This window comes from Oncorhynchus mykiss, chromosome 11 (genome assembly GCF_057628025.1).
Source record: "Oncorhynchus mykiss isolate SJ-2025 chromosome 11, ASM5762802v1, whole genome shotgun sequence".
NCBI lineage: Eukaryota > Metazoa > Chordata > Actinopteri > Salmoniformes > Salmonidae > Oncorhynchus > Oncorhynchus mykiss.
This window is the reverse complement of record NC_143032.1, coordinates 62,531,678-62,550,587: the sequence shown is the minus strand read 5'-3', so window position 1 is coordinate 62,550,587 and position 18,910 is coordinate 62,531,678. Positions and strand designations below refer to the sequence as shown.

The following is an 18,910-nucleotide window of genomic DNA, read 5'->3' as shown; positions in this document are numbered from 1 at the left end:
ATGGAGAGGAACCATAAATATCAGTTTTAGTCTACTGGAATTCATTGCAGTTTTTTCACTTAAAAAATAAATAACAAATCGCCAACCTCGGAGCAGGCTCAACTTGTGTGACTGCTCAGTTCACTTGCCCAAGGCAATAGGCAATGTTTTCCCAACATGCATTTAGCAGCGGCACGCTGAATAAACTGTGCAAGATTCAACATAAGTTTTATCTGTGATTGTGTGGATTTAGTGCCCACCACAAGTGATCTTTGTAGGAGAAGTGATAAGCTAGGGAAGGCAGTACGGGAGCCAAGGTGCAGCATGACAAGATGGATTTTCAGCCTGTGGCAGAAGATGGGCAGCGACTCCACTTTTCTTGACGGTGGTGGGAAAGATGCTCCACCACTGTGGTGGCTGCAGAGAGGGGAGCTGGACTGGGATGAACAGCTGCGGGCGGCTCAGATCGATGGAAGTGCCTAGAGGCCTGAGAGGAATAATAGACACCTTAGATGTTGTAAAATTGAAATATTTATTCATGTTTACGTCACCCATCAGAGAAGTGTAGAAAGTCAAAAGTATCAGAGGGCACTGTTTATGGACAGGGCAAGGGTTAAGATTAATAACAGCAGGCAAACAGTTTAATGAGACACTCCATCAAACTGATCAACAACAGAAGCAGACTCGGAAAGAGTCCTTCAGCCCAACCATCCTCCCTATTTTCTTCCTTCCTTCTCTGCTGGGTACTAACAGAGTATCCATTATATTGACCAGATGCTCAAATGGCTGCTCTAACAATGAAAATAAATGTCTTCAAAAATGGAAGGCAGTCAGGAGGCAAGATCAGGTGGGACCATTCTAGCCAATGAGAGGGTAGATATGCATGAACAACAGGCACATCTCTGATATAAAGTGTTTTTTCCTCAAAGTTGCCAGTATGTCACGTCCTACTTATATCTATTCACTCGTAACAACCTAAGCATTACGAAACTTCTATTCAATCAAATAAGCCATAACATTTTTTGTTGACCAATTTCAACACTCATGACCTCCAAAAACTCCTTGCTTGGTGAGCAAAAAAAGAGAGAGAGAAAAAAACACCACTTGCTGGAGAAGACAGATTTTGGGCCCAGTTAACCCTCTCGCCATGCATGGTGGTGAGTAGGTTGTGACTTGTGGGTGTGTCAATGGAGCTTTGAGAGCGAGGGGTCATGACCGTTGTGTGTATGTGTACCTGCGTTAGCATGATGAAAAAGTGGTGAGAAAATAATGTTTCTCTTTTGCTTTCAGATAGGCTTCAGAAAGTCTGTGCCATCTGATAGAAGTGTCAGACAACAAAAGACAGTATGCCAGCTTTGTATTTATGAATAAGCTACAGTACACAACTGAAGTTCAAAACTCATTTAATGACAACCATTGACCATTGAATAAAAAAAACTGGACACATTCAAGCCTTTATCTGTCAAATGAGAAATGTAATACATATTTTGATCTGATTACGGTCTTAATAGCATTTATATGAATTAAATGAATTGACCAGGGCCTTAGCAGCATGAATCTAATGGCAGAATACTTTAGGATTCAAATTGAAAACAGATTTAAAAATGGAAAACAAAAATCATTCTCTATTGCCCAAACAAAGTATTTTTTGTGCGTCTAAGAGGTACAATTTCCTACCTCAATATTGTCAATAGTGGAAGGCTCATTTCAAACAGAGTTATACCATCTCACATTCAATATGAGACAGCCAGTCTGAGCAAAAAATGATTTTGTTTTTTAAACTTTTAAAACACATTCCCTTATCTCAAACAGCAGTGCAGTAAACTTATGCTTACTGTATATCCATTTGCATTACATTTGTAATCATTTCACATTTTCAAATGAAATCCAGCACCCCTCAGTTTATTTTCTTACACTGATGGATGTGTGCATGTAGGGTTCATTTAAAGGTTACGGGTTAGGTAGACCAGGTGACATGTATAGGTGTGAAAGCCCAGGTGTCGGGGTGTCCCATGTGCATCAGGTCTGAGTAGGGAGAGGAACTCCACTGGAAAGCAGGTACCTGGTCCCACGTGGGTCCACTCGCTGCCAAGAACCCAAACTCACGCCACATCTCATAAGACGTCACCTACACACAAGGACAGCCAATTAGTGATACCCACAGGAGGCATGACATTACAGCTCACCTAATTCATACTTAGATAGATGGAGGAGCAAGACAAAAGTAGAGGGATTACAGCCTTACCTTCATATCCGTTCCACCATGTGGTCTCTGCTTCAGCGCTCCAAAGGGATATGTCCCGTTAGCCTGGTTCAGGTCGGAGCGGGCCGAGATGGTGTTCTCCCCGTTAGCAGGCGGGTCGCAGCCCTCGCACCGTGACAATGGGTCCTCTTTAAAGTTATTATACCTACACAGAGAGAGCGGGAAGGGATATTTTTATACATAGGCTAAAATGTCAGTAGGGGTACTCGTATAAAGGTCAGGTGTGGACAATTCCACAGTAACGGAATTGACCCTAATACCTTTTTTGCACTATTGGTTAGAGCCTGTAAGTAAGCATTTCACTGTAAGGTCTACTACACCTGTTGTATTCGGCCACGTAACAAATAAACTTTGATTTGGACCCATTGTCCATCTGTTTGACCACTTATCAAAGCCTTTGCTTATTCCAAATGTATGCCTTAATTAAAATTTTAAAAACACTTTTGACATGCCCCTATAAACTTCACATTGGTGCTCATGGGTCCTTTTACATGGAAATGACCGTGTATAAAAGCAGGTCTGTCCATGTCCCTCCTGTGACACATTTGGATTGAAGCCTCTGAATGGAGGCGTGTACCTCATGAGGCGGACCATGGAGTCCATGTCTGTGACGTGTGATTGGTTCCTTCTGAAGATCTGGGCTCGAGGATTCATGTCCAGAGAAAACCATGGACCAAACTGCTCTACCAGTTCTCTACAGCCGCTGGCATTAAACACCTCCTCATAGTACCTACACAAACACAAAGCGAGAGTGTGCGTCACACATATACACGTGAAAGCTGAACAAATTATAACCATCCACTCCAACACCTGCAAGACCGACACAGTCAACTCCTCTTTTTATGAATAATATAGTCATTACTAGTGTGTGGTAGTTTTCGATGTTATTGGTACTTACGGGATGTTGTAACTAGACCAGTAGCCTTTCTGCAGCAATTCCTGGGTTTTATCAGAGTGAACAACTAGCCCACTACAGAACAGAACCACACACACCTATTAATGTTACTGATAAATAACCAGCCCATTTCTCAAAATGTATATGTGTTGAGAGGTTGTTGTGTGTATGTGTGTTGCCTTTCTTACGGGATCTGCTCCAGCACAGTAAACAGCTGCTCCTTAGTCTCTGTCATCCCTGGAGTGAAATGCCTGTAGTCCACTATCATCCACTGGTTATTATACCTAACACACACACACGAGGGAATACATTAACTTTAAAGGTAGACACTATGTGGTATGTGGGTCTGTTTAGAGGCTGAGTAATTAATGACGATGATACACTAGTCAGTCTCAGGTTCCACTGTGCTGAGTAACTGAGGCTGATAAGACACTGTGTAGATATTCTAGAGATCAGAGAAGACTGGTGGAAGGAGCTATAGGAGGACGGCTCATTGTAATGCCGGGAATGGAATAAATGGAACGGTATCAAACATATGGAAACCACATGTTGGACTCCATTCTATTCCAGCCATTACAAAGTCTATAGCTCCTCCCATTAGCTTCCACTGATAGAGATAGGCTAGAGAAATAAACAAAAAAGCTGCAGAAGACAGATAAATGTAACCATACAAAACAACATGAGTGTGTCACTTTTGACCTCAGGGGACTTTGGCCTGAGTGGGCATTACTGATAAGTCCCAGCCCTGCTTTCCCAGGCCTGCCTGAAGTGTGTGTCATAAAAGACAACTCAGCACTTTAGAGACACTGCTTTATCAGCTGACTTAACTCTGTCCTCCCCCCACTCATGATATTTAATGTGATGTTTTATAAACTCGATTATAGTTTTACTTCCCTTCATTCCTTAAAAGGATAGTTCCCTTCACTCTTCCTCTCCTAGTTTCCTTTAAATGGATAGTTCAAAAGCCTGTATGAGAGTTGGTTTGCAGAGCTCCAGCCTGACCAAACCGGAGAGATAACCAACATGGTGGACATCTACAGGAAAAAGGGGAAATGTCAACCAGAGGGACCACAGAGACTTACGTTCCGCTGTTGTGTTTGCTGAAAATCTCTGCCCACGCCTTGCCAGTTGTAGCCAGCCGATTGGCTACGATGTTCCTCAGCCACTCCATCACTGCTCCGGTTGGTTGAACAAACTTCCAGAGGGCGGGGTTACTGTTGCCAATGGTGGTCTCCAGAGTAACCTGAGGGACATCTTTAAAATAAAAAGACTACACACACTGTATATGCTATGTCCACACATATTACACACAGCTCTCACCAGCCCAGTGCTAAGGATGTAGAAGTCATCTCCAGAGAAGATGGAGCCTGGGTAGGAAGAGAACGCCTGGGTTCCACCAGGGATCATATCATTGTCTGAGAACAACAGAACACAGAAATCAAACTCAAAATATAGAACTCTGAACCACATAACTCATGTTTGGACTTTCCCAGTGTTCAGATGCAGAGTTTCAAGGAGTGTTTCATGAAGAGTGTATATGTTAGGGGGAAAGGGGGGACGTTGAGACGCTGTAGGCAGAGTTAAGTTATCCTTATGAGAGGTTTAGGGGTTAGGGTTACCTGTAGGAGAGACACGGTAGGCAAACTGGTACTTTTTTAGGATGCGCAGCATGGCCTGGTAGATGTTCCAGGTATCATGAGACACCAGTAGATCCTTGTTGCCAGGCAACAACTTGATGAGGGCGGAGCAAGAGCCGGAGCCCAGAGTCCGTGAATGGCTGGATTTGTTTAGGGCACCTTCAAGATCCTCTAGGTCTCCTCCCATCTGGAAAAGTCTGAATAGCCACATAAAAATTGAGGGTTGTCAGAGCTGTGATGCAAGGCATGATTGGCCACACTTCATTTAGCTCACCCCATTGGAACCATTTACATTGCTCCGGAGATGGGTACTCCGCGTTAAATCAAGGGCGCTTACAGAGACTGTCACTAATGGGGTGAACTCAAATCCACCAATCACAGAGATCACAGACCACACTTACAGGAAGCCGAAGGGGTTGAGAGTGAAAGGGCCACTGGGAAATGACAGCTGATCATTGTAGCCGTCCTCCAGACCTTTCAGCTGCAGCAACGCCAACCGCACCTGAGAGAGAAAGTCTAAATGAAAAATATTCTCTACTAAGATGTTCTTAGATCCCAAATGTGTACTGAATGAGCCACACTAGCAATAATTCTTTACTGTTTAGACACAGAGAAAAGGCGCAGACACTTCATAATTTAGCATGATGGCTGACCCAGACCCAGCCAGTACCTGGTGCCAGTAGGGACAGTGTGGATGCTCCTCTATCTGCTGTCTGACCCATTGCAGGTTGGAAGTGATGTAATCCTTTAGTCTCTGGCAGAATCCCGACTCGAAGGTAAACGGACCGCAGTATCCCATAAGAGTGTTCATCCAGTGCTTATAGATCAGCTGAGACAAACAAATACACACACAATCAGCTATAGATTGACTCCACTGCCCCAGCAGGATATGGTTTTAGGTTAGGGGTTGGGGCAGATGGTCTCTACCTTACCTGGGAGGTGACTGCAGCCTCAACGGCCCCGGAAGCATACGCCTGGATACTATCATTATAGCGTCCGCTAGTGGTCACTTCCAGATATGCCCAGCTGAGGGAGAGAACACATAGTAAATACATCATGATCAAATTTGTTTGGTTGAGGAGTTCAACTCCGAATGGTTGTTTTGGACTGTCATAGGCAGTGTGGCTTATAATACAGTCATTTTTACATTGAAGTAGGCCTTAGTAAGCTACTGTAATTGCATATTTTTTTGTAGCCTGCCCTACGTTTCCGAATTCCCTTGCAGTCCATCACATTTAAGTTGGGGGAAAAGTTAATGCAAAAAAAAATGTATGCTGACAGGTCCACAACAACTTGCCATGTTTTTTATTTCAGAAATGTAGTCCTTTTCCAGATACAGCATAAATTACTGCTAAAGATTAAACATCCTGCCAACCAGAGTATGTGAGCTGAGTGGAGCGTGACCAATTTGACTGGGAGTGCTGAGCGAATTTCCCAAAAACTGGAGCATAGGCCTTCTTCCCAGAAGGGTTAGCGAAAAGTTAAGGTTAGGGAAGAGTTAGCTAACATGCTAAGTAGTTGTAAAGTAGGCAAATAAAGGGTGTTATTGTAAGCATAACAAGTGACTGTAGGGCGTTTTTCAGGCAGCGTTAATCCTCGTTCAAGTATGCATATATTTTTATGACAGGTCTGATGCGTATGTATGGCGTGCGCCAAGTTTATATATCTCAGTATTTCTGTACAAATCTCGGGTGAAATTTACGCACCGTTTATAAACGAGGCCCATGTGGATTTAAAAATGTTCTGTTCATTTTAGAATTTGGAACAGTAATTGGTTACATTTGATTTCAAACCTAGACTTTCACATCTCTTTATTCCGCAACATGGGGACAACATCGCCTGCCATACCCCAATTATCAATCCAACGTTATTGTCTAGACTTATTCAGAAGTCATATTCTGATAAAATGGTTGTGGTAACTCGCCGTTTACCCAAACGCATATTTTTATTCCTACATCGTCTATGAACCTAGATTAGCTCTGGTCCAGGGAGTTGGTGCGCGTTAGCGGAGGAACTCGGTAATGCCCTAGCCCAGAGATACAGCTACATCAGATGACTGAATTTACCCCGAGTTCTTGATGTCGTCGGTAAAGTTCGCCCAGGCTACATAGTCGTCTCGGAACCCCTCCTCCAAGGACAGCTGGCCAGTTTGTTTATCGAGAACTGCAGAATGAATCTCGGCCCGAACAGACGTCCATGATAAATAAAAAACACATGAAAACATAAACATCTTCTCTGTTGTTACTGACATCTGTGTGCGCCTGTCAGCCATTTTTAGCAATATAGTTCATGTGACCAAAGATGAAGGAATTTCAAAATAAAAGTCTAACCCTCTAACGTAGATAGATTATATGTTAAATTTTCTGATAAAATACAATTCAATAAAAACTTAAAGCTACAGTAGCAGATAGGTAACATTTAATTGTTGTGTACAAATAATCATATCAATCATGTCATCAGAGTCCCATGCATCATCAGAGCTCTCTCACAGACATTCGCTCTCTCTGTCCCGCTTTCTCCTCACACACCCACACCCGTTCCTCGTAACAACAACGCTCTGTCAAAGTCCCTCAGCGTGTTTGAGAGGATTGTCAAGGCTTTGAGCAGAATCACTGACAAAATAATTGGCTTCTGTCGAGTTCTGGTCCATCTGATTCTTTCTTCTCCTGTCACTCAGGTCCAGATTACGCAGTTATTCCTACCCACATGGGTCGACAGAGCAACAATCGGGGCTGGGTTGGGGTGTGTGGTTGAGAGGTCAGTCATCCTCTGTCCCCCCAGCCTCCATCGTCTCCATAATACCCTCCATCACCTCGGCCTTCCGCTTCTTCTTAGGAATGTCTAAGAGAAAGAGAGAGACAGGGACATCAGAGAACAGGTTTCTCAAAACATCAATCTGAAATGTATTACTGTATCTGTACGCTGGGTGTTACCATGGAAATGCTCTGCTGTTTTCCTGCGTAGCGTCTCTACAGTGTCTTCAGCGTCGGCCCACTCTAGAACCAGCCGCCGCCCATACAGATGGGTGCTGTGGCACAGTGCTGAGAATGCTTTCTACAGGGGACACAAGAAATAACAAGACCGGTCAACACTACTGTACAGCAACAACACACACTTTAAAGGGGAAACAAGAAATAACACACACCGTGCTCATTCATCCTCACTCACCTTTGCATCCTGTTTGGTGAGGAAGTCTACAAAGCCAAACCCGCGGTGAGCCCCCGTGCCAGTACCGGACGCTTTCTTTGGCAGACGAACAGTCTTCAGCTCCCCAAACGTGCTGGAGGGGATATACATATTATACTATAAGTGAGTGATGAAAAATGCAATGTCTCAGTGAGAAAGCTCTGAAGATGTCTGTGCGTGCGTATATATGTATATATTACCAGAAGAGCTCTCGTATCTCCCTGACTGTGGCCTGGAAGGGGACATTGCGTACAAGGATCTTAGAGCTGGTCTGTTTCCCCTCTGCCTGCTTCTTACGAGACACTACTGCAGACCTATACAAAATAAACAAATACAAAAAAATTACAAAATACTCACATATCTATAAGGTGTGGCATACAAGTCAGCCACCAGGGGGAGACTCGTCGAGGCCTGGTGACAGTATACATCACGAGGCGAAGGCTCCATCTGCTGGACGTGCCAGGTCTCGACGGGCTCTCCAGGCCAGGACTAATTGGGAGTTGGTGAATAATCAAGGGCTGATTGCTGACCAGCTGTGCAAGGCCCATAAAGCTGCCAGAAGGGCAGCACACAAAGGAGAGCGGGAGAAGAAAGGACTCCCGTATAGTTGAGGACGGTTGAGAGGTATGTGCGTGCAGGGAGTTCAGTTTTTGTGCCCGACAGGATACAGCGAGACCCGGAGCCCAGAAGACGGTATCCCGGAGAGAGTCTCATGGGGGAGACCTATCCTTTTCTTTTTTCTTTATTATTTAAATAAACACCCTTGAAACGGAGCTAATCATACTCTGTCCGTGTCTGATCTGTGTAAAGGTCTTGACCAAACCCCCTGGTCTGCCACAGAGGATAAATGCTGCATTGTGTCATCATAAATGCTTATACAGACCATTCGGAAAGTATTCAGACCCCTTCTCCACAATTTGTTACATTACAGCCTTATTCTAAAATGTATTAGGTAGAACATTATCCCTCATCAATCTACACACAATGCCCAATAACATCAAAGCAAAAGCAGGTTTAGACATTCTTGCAAATGTATAAAAAATAAGACAGAAATACCTTAATTACATAAGTATTTAGACCCTTTGCGATGAGACTCAAAATTGAGCTCAGATGCACCCCGTTTCCATTGACCATCCTTGAGATGTTTCTCCAACTAGGAGTCCACCTGTGGTAAATTCAATTGATTAGACATGATTTGGAAAGGCACACACCTGTCTATATAAGGTCCCACAGTTGACAGTGCATGTCAGAGAAAAAACCAAGCCATGAGGTCGAGGGAATTGTCCGTAGAGCTCAGAGACAGGATTGTGTTGCTGCACACATCTGGGGAAGGGTATCAAAACATTTTTGCAGCATTGAATGTCCCCAAGAACACAGTTGCCTCCATCATTCTTAAATGGAATAAGTTTGGAACCACACATTTTCTAGAGCTGGCCGCCAGGCCAAACTGAACAATCGGGAGAAAAAGGCTTTGGTCAGGGAGGTGACCAACAACCCGATGTTCATTCTGATAGAACTCGAGAGTTCCTCTGTGGGGATGGGAGAACCTTCCAGAAGGACAATCATCTCTGCAGAACTCCACCAATCAGGTCTTTATGGTAGAGTGGCCAGACGGAAGCCACTTCTCAGTAAAAGGCACATAACAGCACACTTGGAGTTTGCCAAAAGGCACCTAAAGTACTCTCAGACCATGAGAAACAAGATTCTCAGGTCTGATGAAACCAAGATTGTACTCTTCGGCCTGAATGCCAAGCATCACATCTGGAGGAAACCTGGCACCATCCCAATGGTGACGCATGGTGGTGGCAGCATCATGCTGTGGGGATGTTTTCAGCAGCAGAGACTGGGAGTCTAGTCAGGATCCAGGGTAAGATGAACGGAGCAAAGTACAGAGAGATCCTTGATGAAAACCTGCTCCAGAGCACGTAGGACCTCAGACTTGGGCAAAGGTTCACCTTCCGACTGGACAAAGTCCCTAAGCACACAGCCAAGGCAACGCAGGAGTGGCTTCTGGACAAGTCTCCGAATGTCCTTAAGTGGCCCAGCTAGAGTCCGGACTTGAACCCGATCAAACATCTCTGGAGAGACCTGAAAAAAGCTGTGCAGCGACAATCCCCACATTCAACCTGACATAACTTGAGGCTCAGCAGAGAAGAATGGGAGAAATTCTGAAAATACAGGTGTGCCAAGCTTGTAGCATCATACCCAAGAGGACCTCTAGGCTGTAATCGCTGCTAAAACACAGTACTGAGTAAAGGGTCTGAATACTTATGTAAATGTTACATGTCCAGTATTTAATTTAATACATTTGCCAAAATGTCTAAACCTGTTTTTGCTTTGTCATTATGGGGTATTTTTTTATTTTACCTTTATTTAACTATGCAAGTCCGTTAATAACCTCTCTAGGCTAGGTTGCGGTATTTTCACACCCTTGTGAAAAGCGTGCCCAAAGTAAACTGCCTGCTACTCAGGCCCAGAAGCTAGGATATGCATATTAGTAGTAGATTTGGATAGAAAACACTCTGAAGTTTCTAAAACTGTTTGAATGATGTCTGAGTATAACAGAACTTATTTGGCAGGTCGAAACCCTGAGGACAAACCATCCAGGAATTTTTTTTTTAGGTGAGTGTTTTCAATGAGGATCTAGATTTTTAAGGCACTTGCTTGCAGTTCTTATCGCTTCCACTGGATGTCAGTCTTTAGAAATTGGTTGATGTTTTTCCTTTGTGTAATGAAGAAGTAGGGCAGTTCAGAACAAAGGTTGAGTCTAGTGTACTGTTGTGGTTGGGGCGCGTGACCTGAAAGCTCGCTCCACTTTGTTTTTATCCGCTATTGAGCGCAGTTTATCCAGTCTTAAATTTAATCGATTATTTACGTTCAAAAATACCTGAAGTTGTATTAGGAAAGTTGTTTGAAATGTTTGGACAAAGATTACAGGTAACTTAGAGATTTTGTAGTCATGTTGCGCGAGTTGGAACTGGTGTTTTTCTGGATCAAACGCGCCAAATAAATAGCCTTTTTGAAATCTGACATGGTGGCTGGATTAACAAGAAGTAAAGCTTTAATTTTGTGTATTGCACTTGTGATTGTATGAAAGTTAAATATTTCTAATAATTTGAATTTGGCGCTCTGCCATTTTAGCGGATGTTGTCAAATCGATCCCGTTAACGAGATTTGATCCCTAAGAAGTGGTTAAGAACAAATTCTTATTTTCAATGACGGGGCAGAACAACGTTTTTACCTTGTCAGCTCGGGAATTCGATCTTGCAACCTTTTGGTTACTAGTCAACACTCTATTCCCTGTAGTGGTCATTATTTTCTCCCATTCAATTCAGAATAAGGCTATACCGTAACCAAATGTGGAAACAGTCAAGGGGTTTGAATACTTTTCGAATGCACTGTAATTACTCCTATCAGTTTGTTGTTAATTAATGTAACCATGTATGATGGATGGTATTAGTATGATGGAGTGACTCACTTGGTGGCTCTCTCAGACACTTTCAACTCCAACTGGTGTTCATCCACACTGCAGTGCTTAGAGAAAGAAGTGAGATGGGGGGGATGAGAGAGACAGAAAGAGGTGAGGTCAGTATCTATAGGTGTAGAGGTTAAAGGTTCAGGATCAGGGCTAGGGTCAATACCTGAAGCTGCCTTATGGCCTTCTCTGCTGCCTTCTGCGTCCGATAGGTGACAAAGCCATACCCCATGGACAACAGCTGACCTACAGGGACAAAACAGCACAGAACACCAATGTTCAATTTATGCTTGTGGTCGGAGACCGACGCAATTGCGGAGCCACACAGAGGCCAAATTGAGCTATGTTCCACATTGCTGTGCACCTCCCAAATGTATGTAACAATGCGGAGGGCTCTGTATAGCTCCGCATTGAAATGATTTGATTGACAGTAGGTGGGGGCGGGAGGTCCTGTATAAACACAAACTCACGCCCTTGACAACTTCCTTCAACAGCTCTGTGCTGCTCCGCAAATCGCAAGAAGTATCAACGCCCTGACTTCTGCAGAGGCCATATAACCATAAATGCTGCAAGGCCAATGCAGACGTGGGATTGACCACGCCGCCTTTAAAATGTCATGTTCAGTACCGGTCTTGTCTTTTTTCTTGGAGATGGTGCAGGTCTTCAATGTGCCACATTTGGAGAAGGTCTATAGAAAGACACAAACCAAAAACATGAGCCATTCAAACAAAACTTCCGACCTAACTGCATCCTCTATGACTCACTCAACCTCTATTCCTCATCATCTAATGCTAAGCCTACCTCACGCAATGTCTCCTCTGTTGTGGAGAAGTTGAGGTTCTTGATGAAGAGGGTGGATCCCAGTGCTTCCTCCTCCTCCTCCTCCTCCTCCTCTTCCTCCTGTGCTGAGGTTTTGGTGGTGGACTCCGGATCTGGTGTAAGTGTCTTGCTAGGCATGGCTGCTGAGAATACTCCCGTAGGGGCCCACTCCAAATATAGGGGGACATGCTGGAACTAGAGAGTGAGGCAGTATATGTAACAGTATAACTTTAGACCGTCCCCTCGCCCATACCCGGGTGCGAACCAGGGACCCTCTGCACACATCAACAACAGTCACCCACAAAGCATCGTTACCCATCGCTCCACAAAAGCCGCGGCCCTTGCAGAGCAAGGGGAACCACTACTTCAAGGTCTCAGAGCAAGTGACATCACCGATTGAAACGCTATTTAGAGCGCACCACCGCTAACTAGCTAGCCGTTTCACATCCGTTACATATACTCCCCTGAACGGGACCATGGTCTTCCTCAGACAGCATTCTATTTTTACATGATATAGGCCAAATTTGTATGGAACGAACACACACACACACACACACCTTGCTGTATGCCAGTCTAGTGAAGGCTTGTTTGGCCTCAGTGGGTTCCAGGTATTCTATGATGGCAGTCAAGCCTGCAGGCGGCAGCAGCACTCTACCCAGGGTGCCATGCGGCGAGAACAGTTCCTCCAGGTTCTCCACCGTCACTCCCGCTGGAAGGTTCTTCACCAGGAACACAGACATGCTACGAGGCCCCGCCGCCTAAACACACAGACACAAATAACCGGAATCCAAAATTATAACTTTAAATAATATTCTAAACTTTATATGATGTTATGTCCTTTATGCACGGTTAGCACATCCTAGAGAGTGTTTTACAACATACCTGACTGAAGGAGTCCAGACAAACGTGGTTGTCCAACAGGAACTGTCGAGTCTCCTGGACAATTTGAGTCTCTCCTAAAGCCATCCTCACTGCTACACTCCCCTTAGACTCCTGAGAATCACATCATCAAAGATGGGGTAGAGGGTGGGGGAAAGGTGTATTCGGTGATAAGGGAAGATGGGTAAAAGAGGCTGAGGAGACGGGAGAGTAGAACTCACATGGTCCAGGACTTGGCTCTTGGTGGTGTTGTATTTTTCAGCGATAGCATCTGCTACAGCACTGGTGCCCAGAAACAGGGTGTTCCAGTTATGGGAGCTGTAGAGGGACAAACATCAAAATGTGAACAAACACAAAAAGGCAATAAGATTACTGAACAATTCCAGTACTGGGTTGTAAACATAAACTTGGACAATTTAGAGAGATTTTAAACTAAGAAGAGATGTCTTTAGACTGTAACTGACCTTGTACTACTGGCTTTGTTCTTGGCGTCTTTCTGCCGTTTGTAGGAGGAGGAGCCTGGGCCAGAGTGGGCAGAGTCAGACTTTTCCTTCTTCAGAGTGGATGGAAGCAGGTGCAGCATCCTGCCCTGAGAGAGAAAGAGATGGGGGTATAGAAGGTTAGATGTTACAGGTTAATGGTCAGAAACACACAATGGGTAAGGGTGTGCGATTAGTACCTGGAATATGTGTCCATCTAGCTGGGCCAGTGCTGTCACTGCATTCTCAGGGATCATGTAAGAGACGAAGGCATATCCTTTAGGCTTCTTGGTCAGATTGTCGATGGGGAAAACCACTTCAGCCAGAGGACCTGTAACACAGGCTGAGGGGTCAGGGGTGTGTGTGAACTCCTTGCTTGGAGTACAGTATGTGTGTGTGTGTGCACACCTTGCTTGGAGAATAGGTCATGGAGCTGTGTGTGAACTCCTTGCTTGGAGTACAGTATGTGTGTGTGTGTGCACACCTTGCTTGGAGAATAGGTCTTGGAGCTCCTCTTCTGTACAAGTGTAGGGCAGGTTCCTTATGAAGAGTCTTCCTGACTCTGCAACATCTTCCTCTTCCTCATCATCCTTCAGCTCCCTGGTGAAGCTCCTCTCGCTCCCTTTCTCCTGCCTCGCCGCGCGCACCTCACCCCTCACACTCGTCCGAAAAACCTCAATATAGCGCCCCCCTTAGGACAAACAAACACAATACATGTCTCTATATTCTCAGTGAGGAAACCAACATGCACACACACAACAGTCTGATTCTTACCCATGTAATCTTTGTTCTTCTTCAGAGCCTTTTCAACCTCCTCTTCTGACCGCATGTCCACATATATATACCCGGTTTTGTTGCCAGTGGCGTTCTTGATGATTCGAATGGCTGCAGGCTTCAGAGGAGTCATGAACTCTCGTACTTGTTGCTGTTGATTTCACACATTAACAACCCAAGAAGTCATACATAAACAAACAACTGCATCATAATAGAAGGACATATCTCCCTTTTCACAATCATCTGAACTCATCACACCCCCATGCCATGCCCAAAAACCCACACACACTTACCTCTTTGACATTGAAGGGACATCCTCTTAGCTTCACTGTGAACTCAGTGGTGGGCTCAGTCTGTGGAACGCAGAGAGATAGACACACACACATATATATTTTACCAAAGGGAATAAGGTAATGAAAACCCTCAACCTTAATTGCACTGTCAGAATGCTACACCATTATGCTGTTTTAACTGCTAACCTCCATCAGTTCGATTAAGGTTGGATTTGAGGTCAAATATACAATCCCAAGGTTTGAGGGTTATTGGTGCCCGTCAAGTGCTAGGGGTTAAAGGTTAGGAGTCTGCCCTACCTCCTGCTGTTTGCCAGGCTTGCCCTGGCTTTGATCCAGTGAAGAGGCTGGTGCTGTGGCCCTCTGGATACAGTCTGTGTCCCTACTCTCATAGGCACCATCTGTCTGCTGCACAGCGGAAGGCTTGTCTTCCGCATCTTCATCCTCATCGTCATTGTTCTTCTCCACAGCAGCACCCTCTGTCTGTGCCACTTTGGAGCGCAGGTACTCCATATCAGACAGGCCAGACTTCAGAGCCTCCTTATCAGCACCTGACAGTGAAAACACACCGTTTACACACACAGATCCTTACCGGCATCTGTCAGACAAAGGGTCTATGTAGGCATGTGTACCTACCCTGGTCTTCCTCCTCCTCCTCATCTGACTCGTCAAAGTTAAGGTAATCATCGGAGGCAGGCTTCTTCTCCTGACTCCTCCCCTGTCCGGTCTCGGGGGCTGCTGATTGGGGCAGAGTGTCGTTGGCCCAGGTAGATGCCTGGTTGCGGTTCTGATGCACTGACACAAACTCCTGGAAACCCTCGTCATCCTCCAGCTGACACACAGACACACAAGTTTAAACAGAAATAATATTAAACAGATCACCAGAATGTCAAGGAAGAGAATAATTGTCCAACACTTCAGGCATTTGCAATATCTTACACGCCATCCATAGTGTATTTCCTCTGCCAGGCAGACATGTACTTACTTTGCCTAGAATACTGGGGGATTCCTTTTTCTTCTTCTCCTGGTGGAAAAAAACACACAACAAGAGAAAAATGTAATAGATATGATCTCTCACAACAATTCAGCACAAAATACATCATAGTATGTACCCTGTTATTATGGTACATCAACACCCAATATAATAACTCCTCAATGTTACCCAGGACCCTGTGTGTAGACATGACCAGAAGATGAAGGGAACATCTCATGGTGTGAAACATTCAAAAACATTAAACACTTGACTGCAGCCCTATCCTTATACTGTACCTTGTTATTCTCCCTGGGGGCTGTGGCTGGGCCACGGGAGTGTTTACTCCAGGCTCTGGCCTTAGTGGGGTCCCCAAACGACTTGCACATCTCCACCTGGGCAAAAACACAACACACACTATCAGAGAAGACGATGGCATTATCTGTCAACCAGGCTAGCGAATCCAATTTGACATACAATCTGTGATTGGCTAGCTGTCCATCTCACCACTACTCAGTAGTATGGGTGGCTAACTGTCTCACCATTACTCTGGACGTGTCTACAAAGCTTTTATTGAAATGCTTCAGCGCCTTGTCCGCATCCTCCTCAGTCTTGAAGCCCACAAATCCAAACTTGCGGAACTTGCCCTCCTTGGTGAACTTCAGGCCGCAGTCTGTCAAGGTTCCGAAGGCGGCAAACATCTCCTTGAACCGCTCCTCCTTCATCTGCAGGCAAAGCTCGTCATTAGTAACCTAAACTCAGTTTAACAAACCCTGAATAACAAATCAACCCAGACCTAGCCACTACTCCATTGGCACTTGTGGAGAAAACATCTAAGAGGATTGGATAACTCTGCTTGGCCTATCAGCAAACAAAATGGAGCTACCACTTCAGACATAGTTACATATATTATTATATCCTTTCAGATACCCAAGTGCCTAAGAGGGTAGGGGCTAGAAGTTCATTTTGAACTAAGGTAAACGTAAACTCGATCATTAACTAAACTCAGGTTAAGTAAATTCAGTCACAAACGTAAGCCAAACTCATCTCCAGTTTACCACACATTAGCCCCTGTAATTCACGAACGAAATAGTAGATACAATTATTTGCTGTGTAGTTGTAGCCCTTTACGTTTAGCTTAGATCTGTAGCTACACTCCATCTGAACCAGTACCATAAATTCAATATCCCATTAACCTGATCTGAAAACGTAACAATGACAAAATACGTTCGGTACTCAAAACATTGACTTTCGCTATTACGCACGGTAATGTACATCAACAAAATGCATGTATAAAAAGTATTGTTTTTGACCAAGTGCGCAAATTACTCAATACTGCCACGCAGTTCGGCTGATCCAGCAGCAGTACAGTAACCCGAAAAATCATTGATATTTAAATTATACATTTTTTGGAAGTACATAACGGCAGTAGTGACGATAGTTGCTATATGCGAAATACCGAACGTATTTGAACATTATCAAGTTTGCAGAGCTTATTATCGGGACTTTAAAGGATCCTGGGCGTCAGAAAATATCTCGTCATATTCGTCTTCTCAAGCCCAGATACTGGTTCAAACTCCATCCTCCATTCAACAACACATTCTAACATAACTTACCCCGTTTGGAAGGTTTTTGACGATTAATCTCGACATTTTAGGAAACCTAAATCCCGTCTAAACACTGAAATAAGGGAAAATATAGACGTCAACAACAAACACGCATGGACGTCTGTCTTGGTGGGCATTGATAACCTGGAAACATTTTGCAGAAATATTTGGAATCACTTCCGTGTCAAATACAAAGAACCTTCGGGTTTCAAAATAAAAGTCCTAACTGAAAGATGTGTGCTGTACAGTGGCATTAATAGTTTGAATTCACATCACTGGCTGTCCGTGGGCATTACGTATTTTTCAGTCAATATACCACAACAAAATATATAATTTATTCGAACCCCTGGACCCTCAGATTCAAAGTCTTTAGCTCTACCGACAGGGGGGTACCAGCGCCATCTGAGCGCGCGTGTTGAAAGGATATTTTCTGTTTGACCGAGAACAACCATGACCGGGTTGTCATGTCGGTAGTGTTGGGCTACTTTGAAAAGTTATTGATCGTGGGATGAGTGTCAGTTTTTGGGTCTCGGTGCTGCGCGAGTGGAAATTTGAAATGGAAGTTATGGAACTCCCTCCTATACTTCTGTTACAGTGGGGCGAAAAAGTATTTAGTCAGCCACCAATTGTGCAAGTTCTCCCACTTAAAAAGATGAGAGAGGCCTGTAATTTTCATCATAGGTACACTCCAACTATGAGACAAAATGAGAAAAATCCTGAAAATCACATTGTCGGATTTTTTATGAATTTATTTGCAAATTATGGTGGAAAATGAGTATTTGGTCACCTACAAACAAGCAAGATGTCTCTCACAGACCTGTAACTTCTTATTTAAGAGGCTCCTCTGTCCTCCACTCGTTACCTGTATTAATGGCACCTGTTTGAATCAAATCAAATCAAATGTATTTATATAGCCCTTCGTACATCAGCTGATATCTCAAAGTGCTGTACAGACACCCAGCCTAAAACCCCAAACAGCAAGCAATGCAGGTGTAGAAGCACGGTGGCTAGGAAAAACTCCCTAGAAAGGCCAAAACCTAGGAAGAAACCTAGAGAGGAACCAGGCTATGTGGGGTGGCCAGTCCTCTTCTGGCTGTACCGGGTGGAGATTATAACAGAACATGGCCAAGATGTTCAAATGTTCATAAATGACCAGCATGGTCGAATAATAATAATAAGGCAGAACAGTTAAAACTGGAGCAGCAGCACAGTCAGGTGGACTGGGGACAGCAAGGGGTCATGTCAGGTGTTCCTGGGGCATGGTCCTAGGGCTCAGGTCCTCCGAGAGAGAGAAAGAAATAACTTATTTTGAACTTGTTATCAGTATAAAAGACACCGGTCCACAACCTCAAACATTCACACTCCAAACTCCACTATGGCCAAGACCAAAGAGCTGTCAAAGGACACCAGAAACCAAATTGTAGACCTGCACCAGGCTGGGAAGACTGAATCTGCAATAGGTAAGCAGCTTGGTTTGAAGAAATCAACTGTGGGAGCAATTATTAGGAAATGGAAGACATACAAGACCACTGATAATCTCCCTCGATCTGGGGCTCCACGCAATATCTCACCCCGTGAGGTCAAAATGATCACAAGAACGATGAGCAAAAATCCCAGAACCACACGGAGGGACCTAGTGAATGACCTACAGAGAGCT

At 44.4% G+C, this 18,910-nt stretch overlaps 2 protein-coding genes across 2 annotated transcripts; both read right to left on the bottom strand.

Moving 5' to 3' along the window:
• Window positions 1-1,365: 1,365 nt before the first annotated feature.
• On the bottom strand, window positions 1,366-7,118 carry plbd2 (phospholipase B domain containing 2). The gene is made up of 12 exons (XM_021621709.3): window positions 6,841-7,118; window positions 5,707-5,800; window positions 5,445-5,603; window positions 5,176-5,276; window positions 4,757-4,971; window positions 4,458-4,552; window positions 4,220-4,380; window positions 3,326-3,421; window positions 3,141-3,212; window positions 2,820-2,972; window positions 2,225-2,387; window positions 1,366-2,107 (listed from the first exon to the last, which is right to left on the bottom strand). Exons 1-12 carry the CDS (start codon window positions 7,044-7,046, stop codon window positions 1,937-1,939), a joined length of 1,686 nt encoding a protein of 561 aa, XP_021477384.3. The 5' UTR covers window positions 7,047-7,118; the 3' UTR covers window positions 1,366-1,936.
• Window positions 7,119-7,170: 52 nt separating this feature from the next.
• On the bottom strand, window positions 7,171-17,445 carry rbm19 (RNA binding motif protein 19). Its single transcript, XM_021621708.3, has 22 exons — window positions 17,263-17,445; window positions 16,189-16,371; window positions 15,946-16,041; window positions 15,662-15,700; window positions 15,313-15,508; window positions 14,977-15,227; window positions 14,680-14,739; window positions 14,387-14,537; window positions 14,097-14,303; window positions 13,813-13,943; window positions 13,598-13,722; window positions 13,355-13,451; window positions 13,137-13,247; window positions 12,812-13,012; window positions 12,237-12,449; window positions 12,063-12,123; window positions 11,602-11,681; window positions 11,439-11,494; window positions 8,161-8,274; window positions 7,943-8,054; window positions 7,708-7,828; window positions 7,171-7,615 (listed from the first exon to the last, which is right to left on the bottom strand). The coding sequence occupies exons 1-22, from the start codon at window positions 17,296-17,298 to the stop codon at window positions 7,533-7,535; spliced, it is 2,724 nt and encodes a 907-aa protein (XP_021477383.3). The 5' UTR covers window positions 17,299-17,445; the 3' UTR covers window positions 7,171-7,532.
• Between the last annotated feature and the right edge of the window lie 1,465 nt (window positions 17,446-18,910).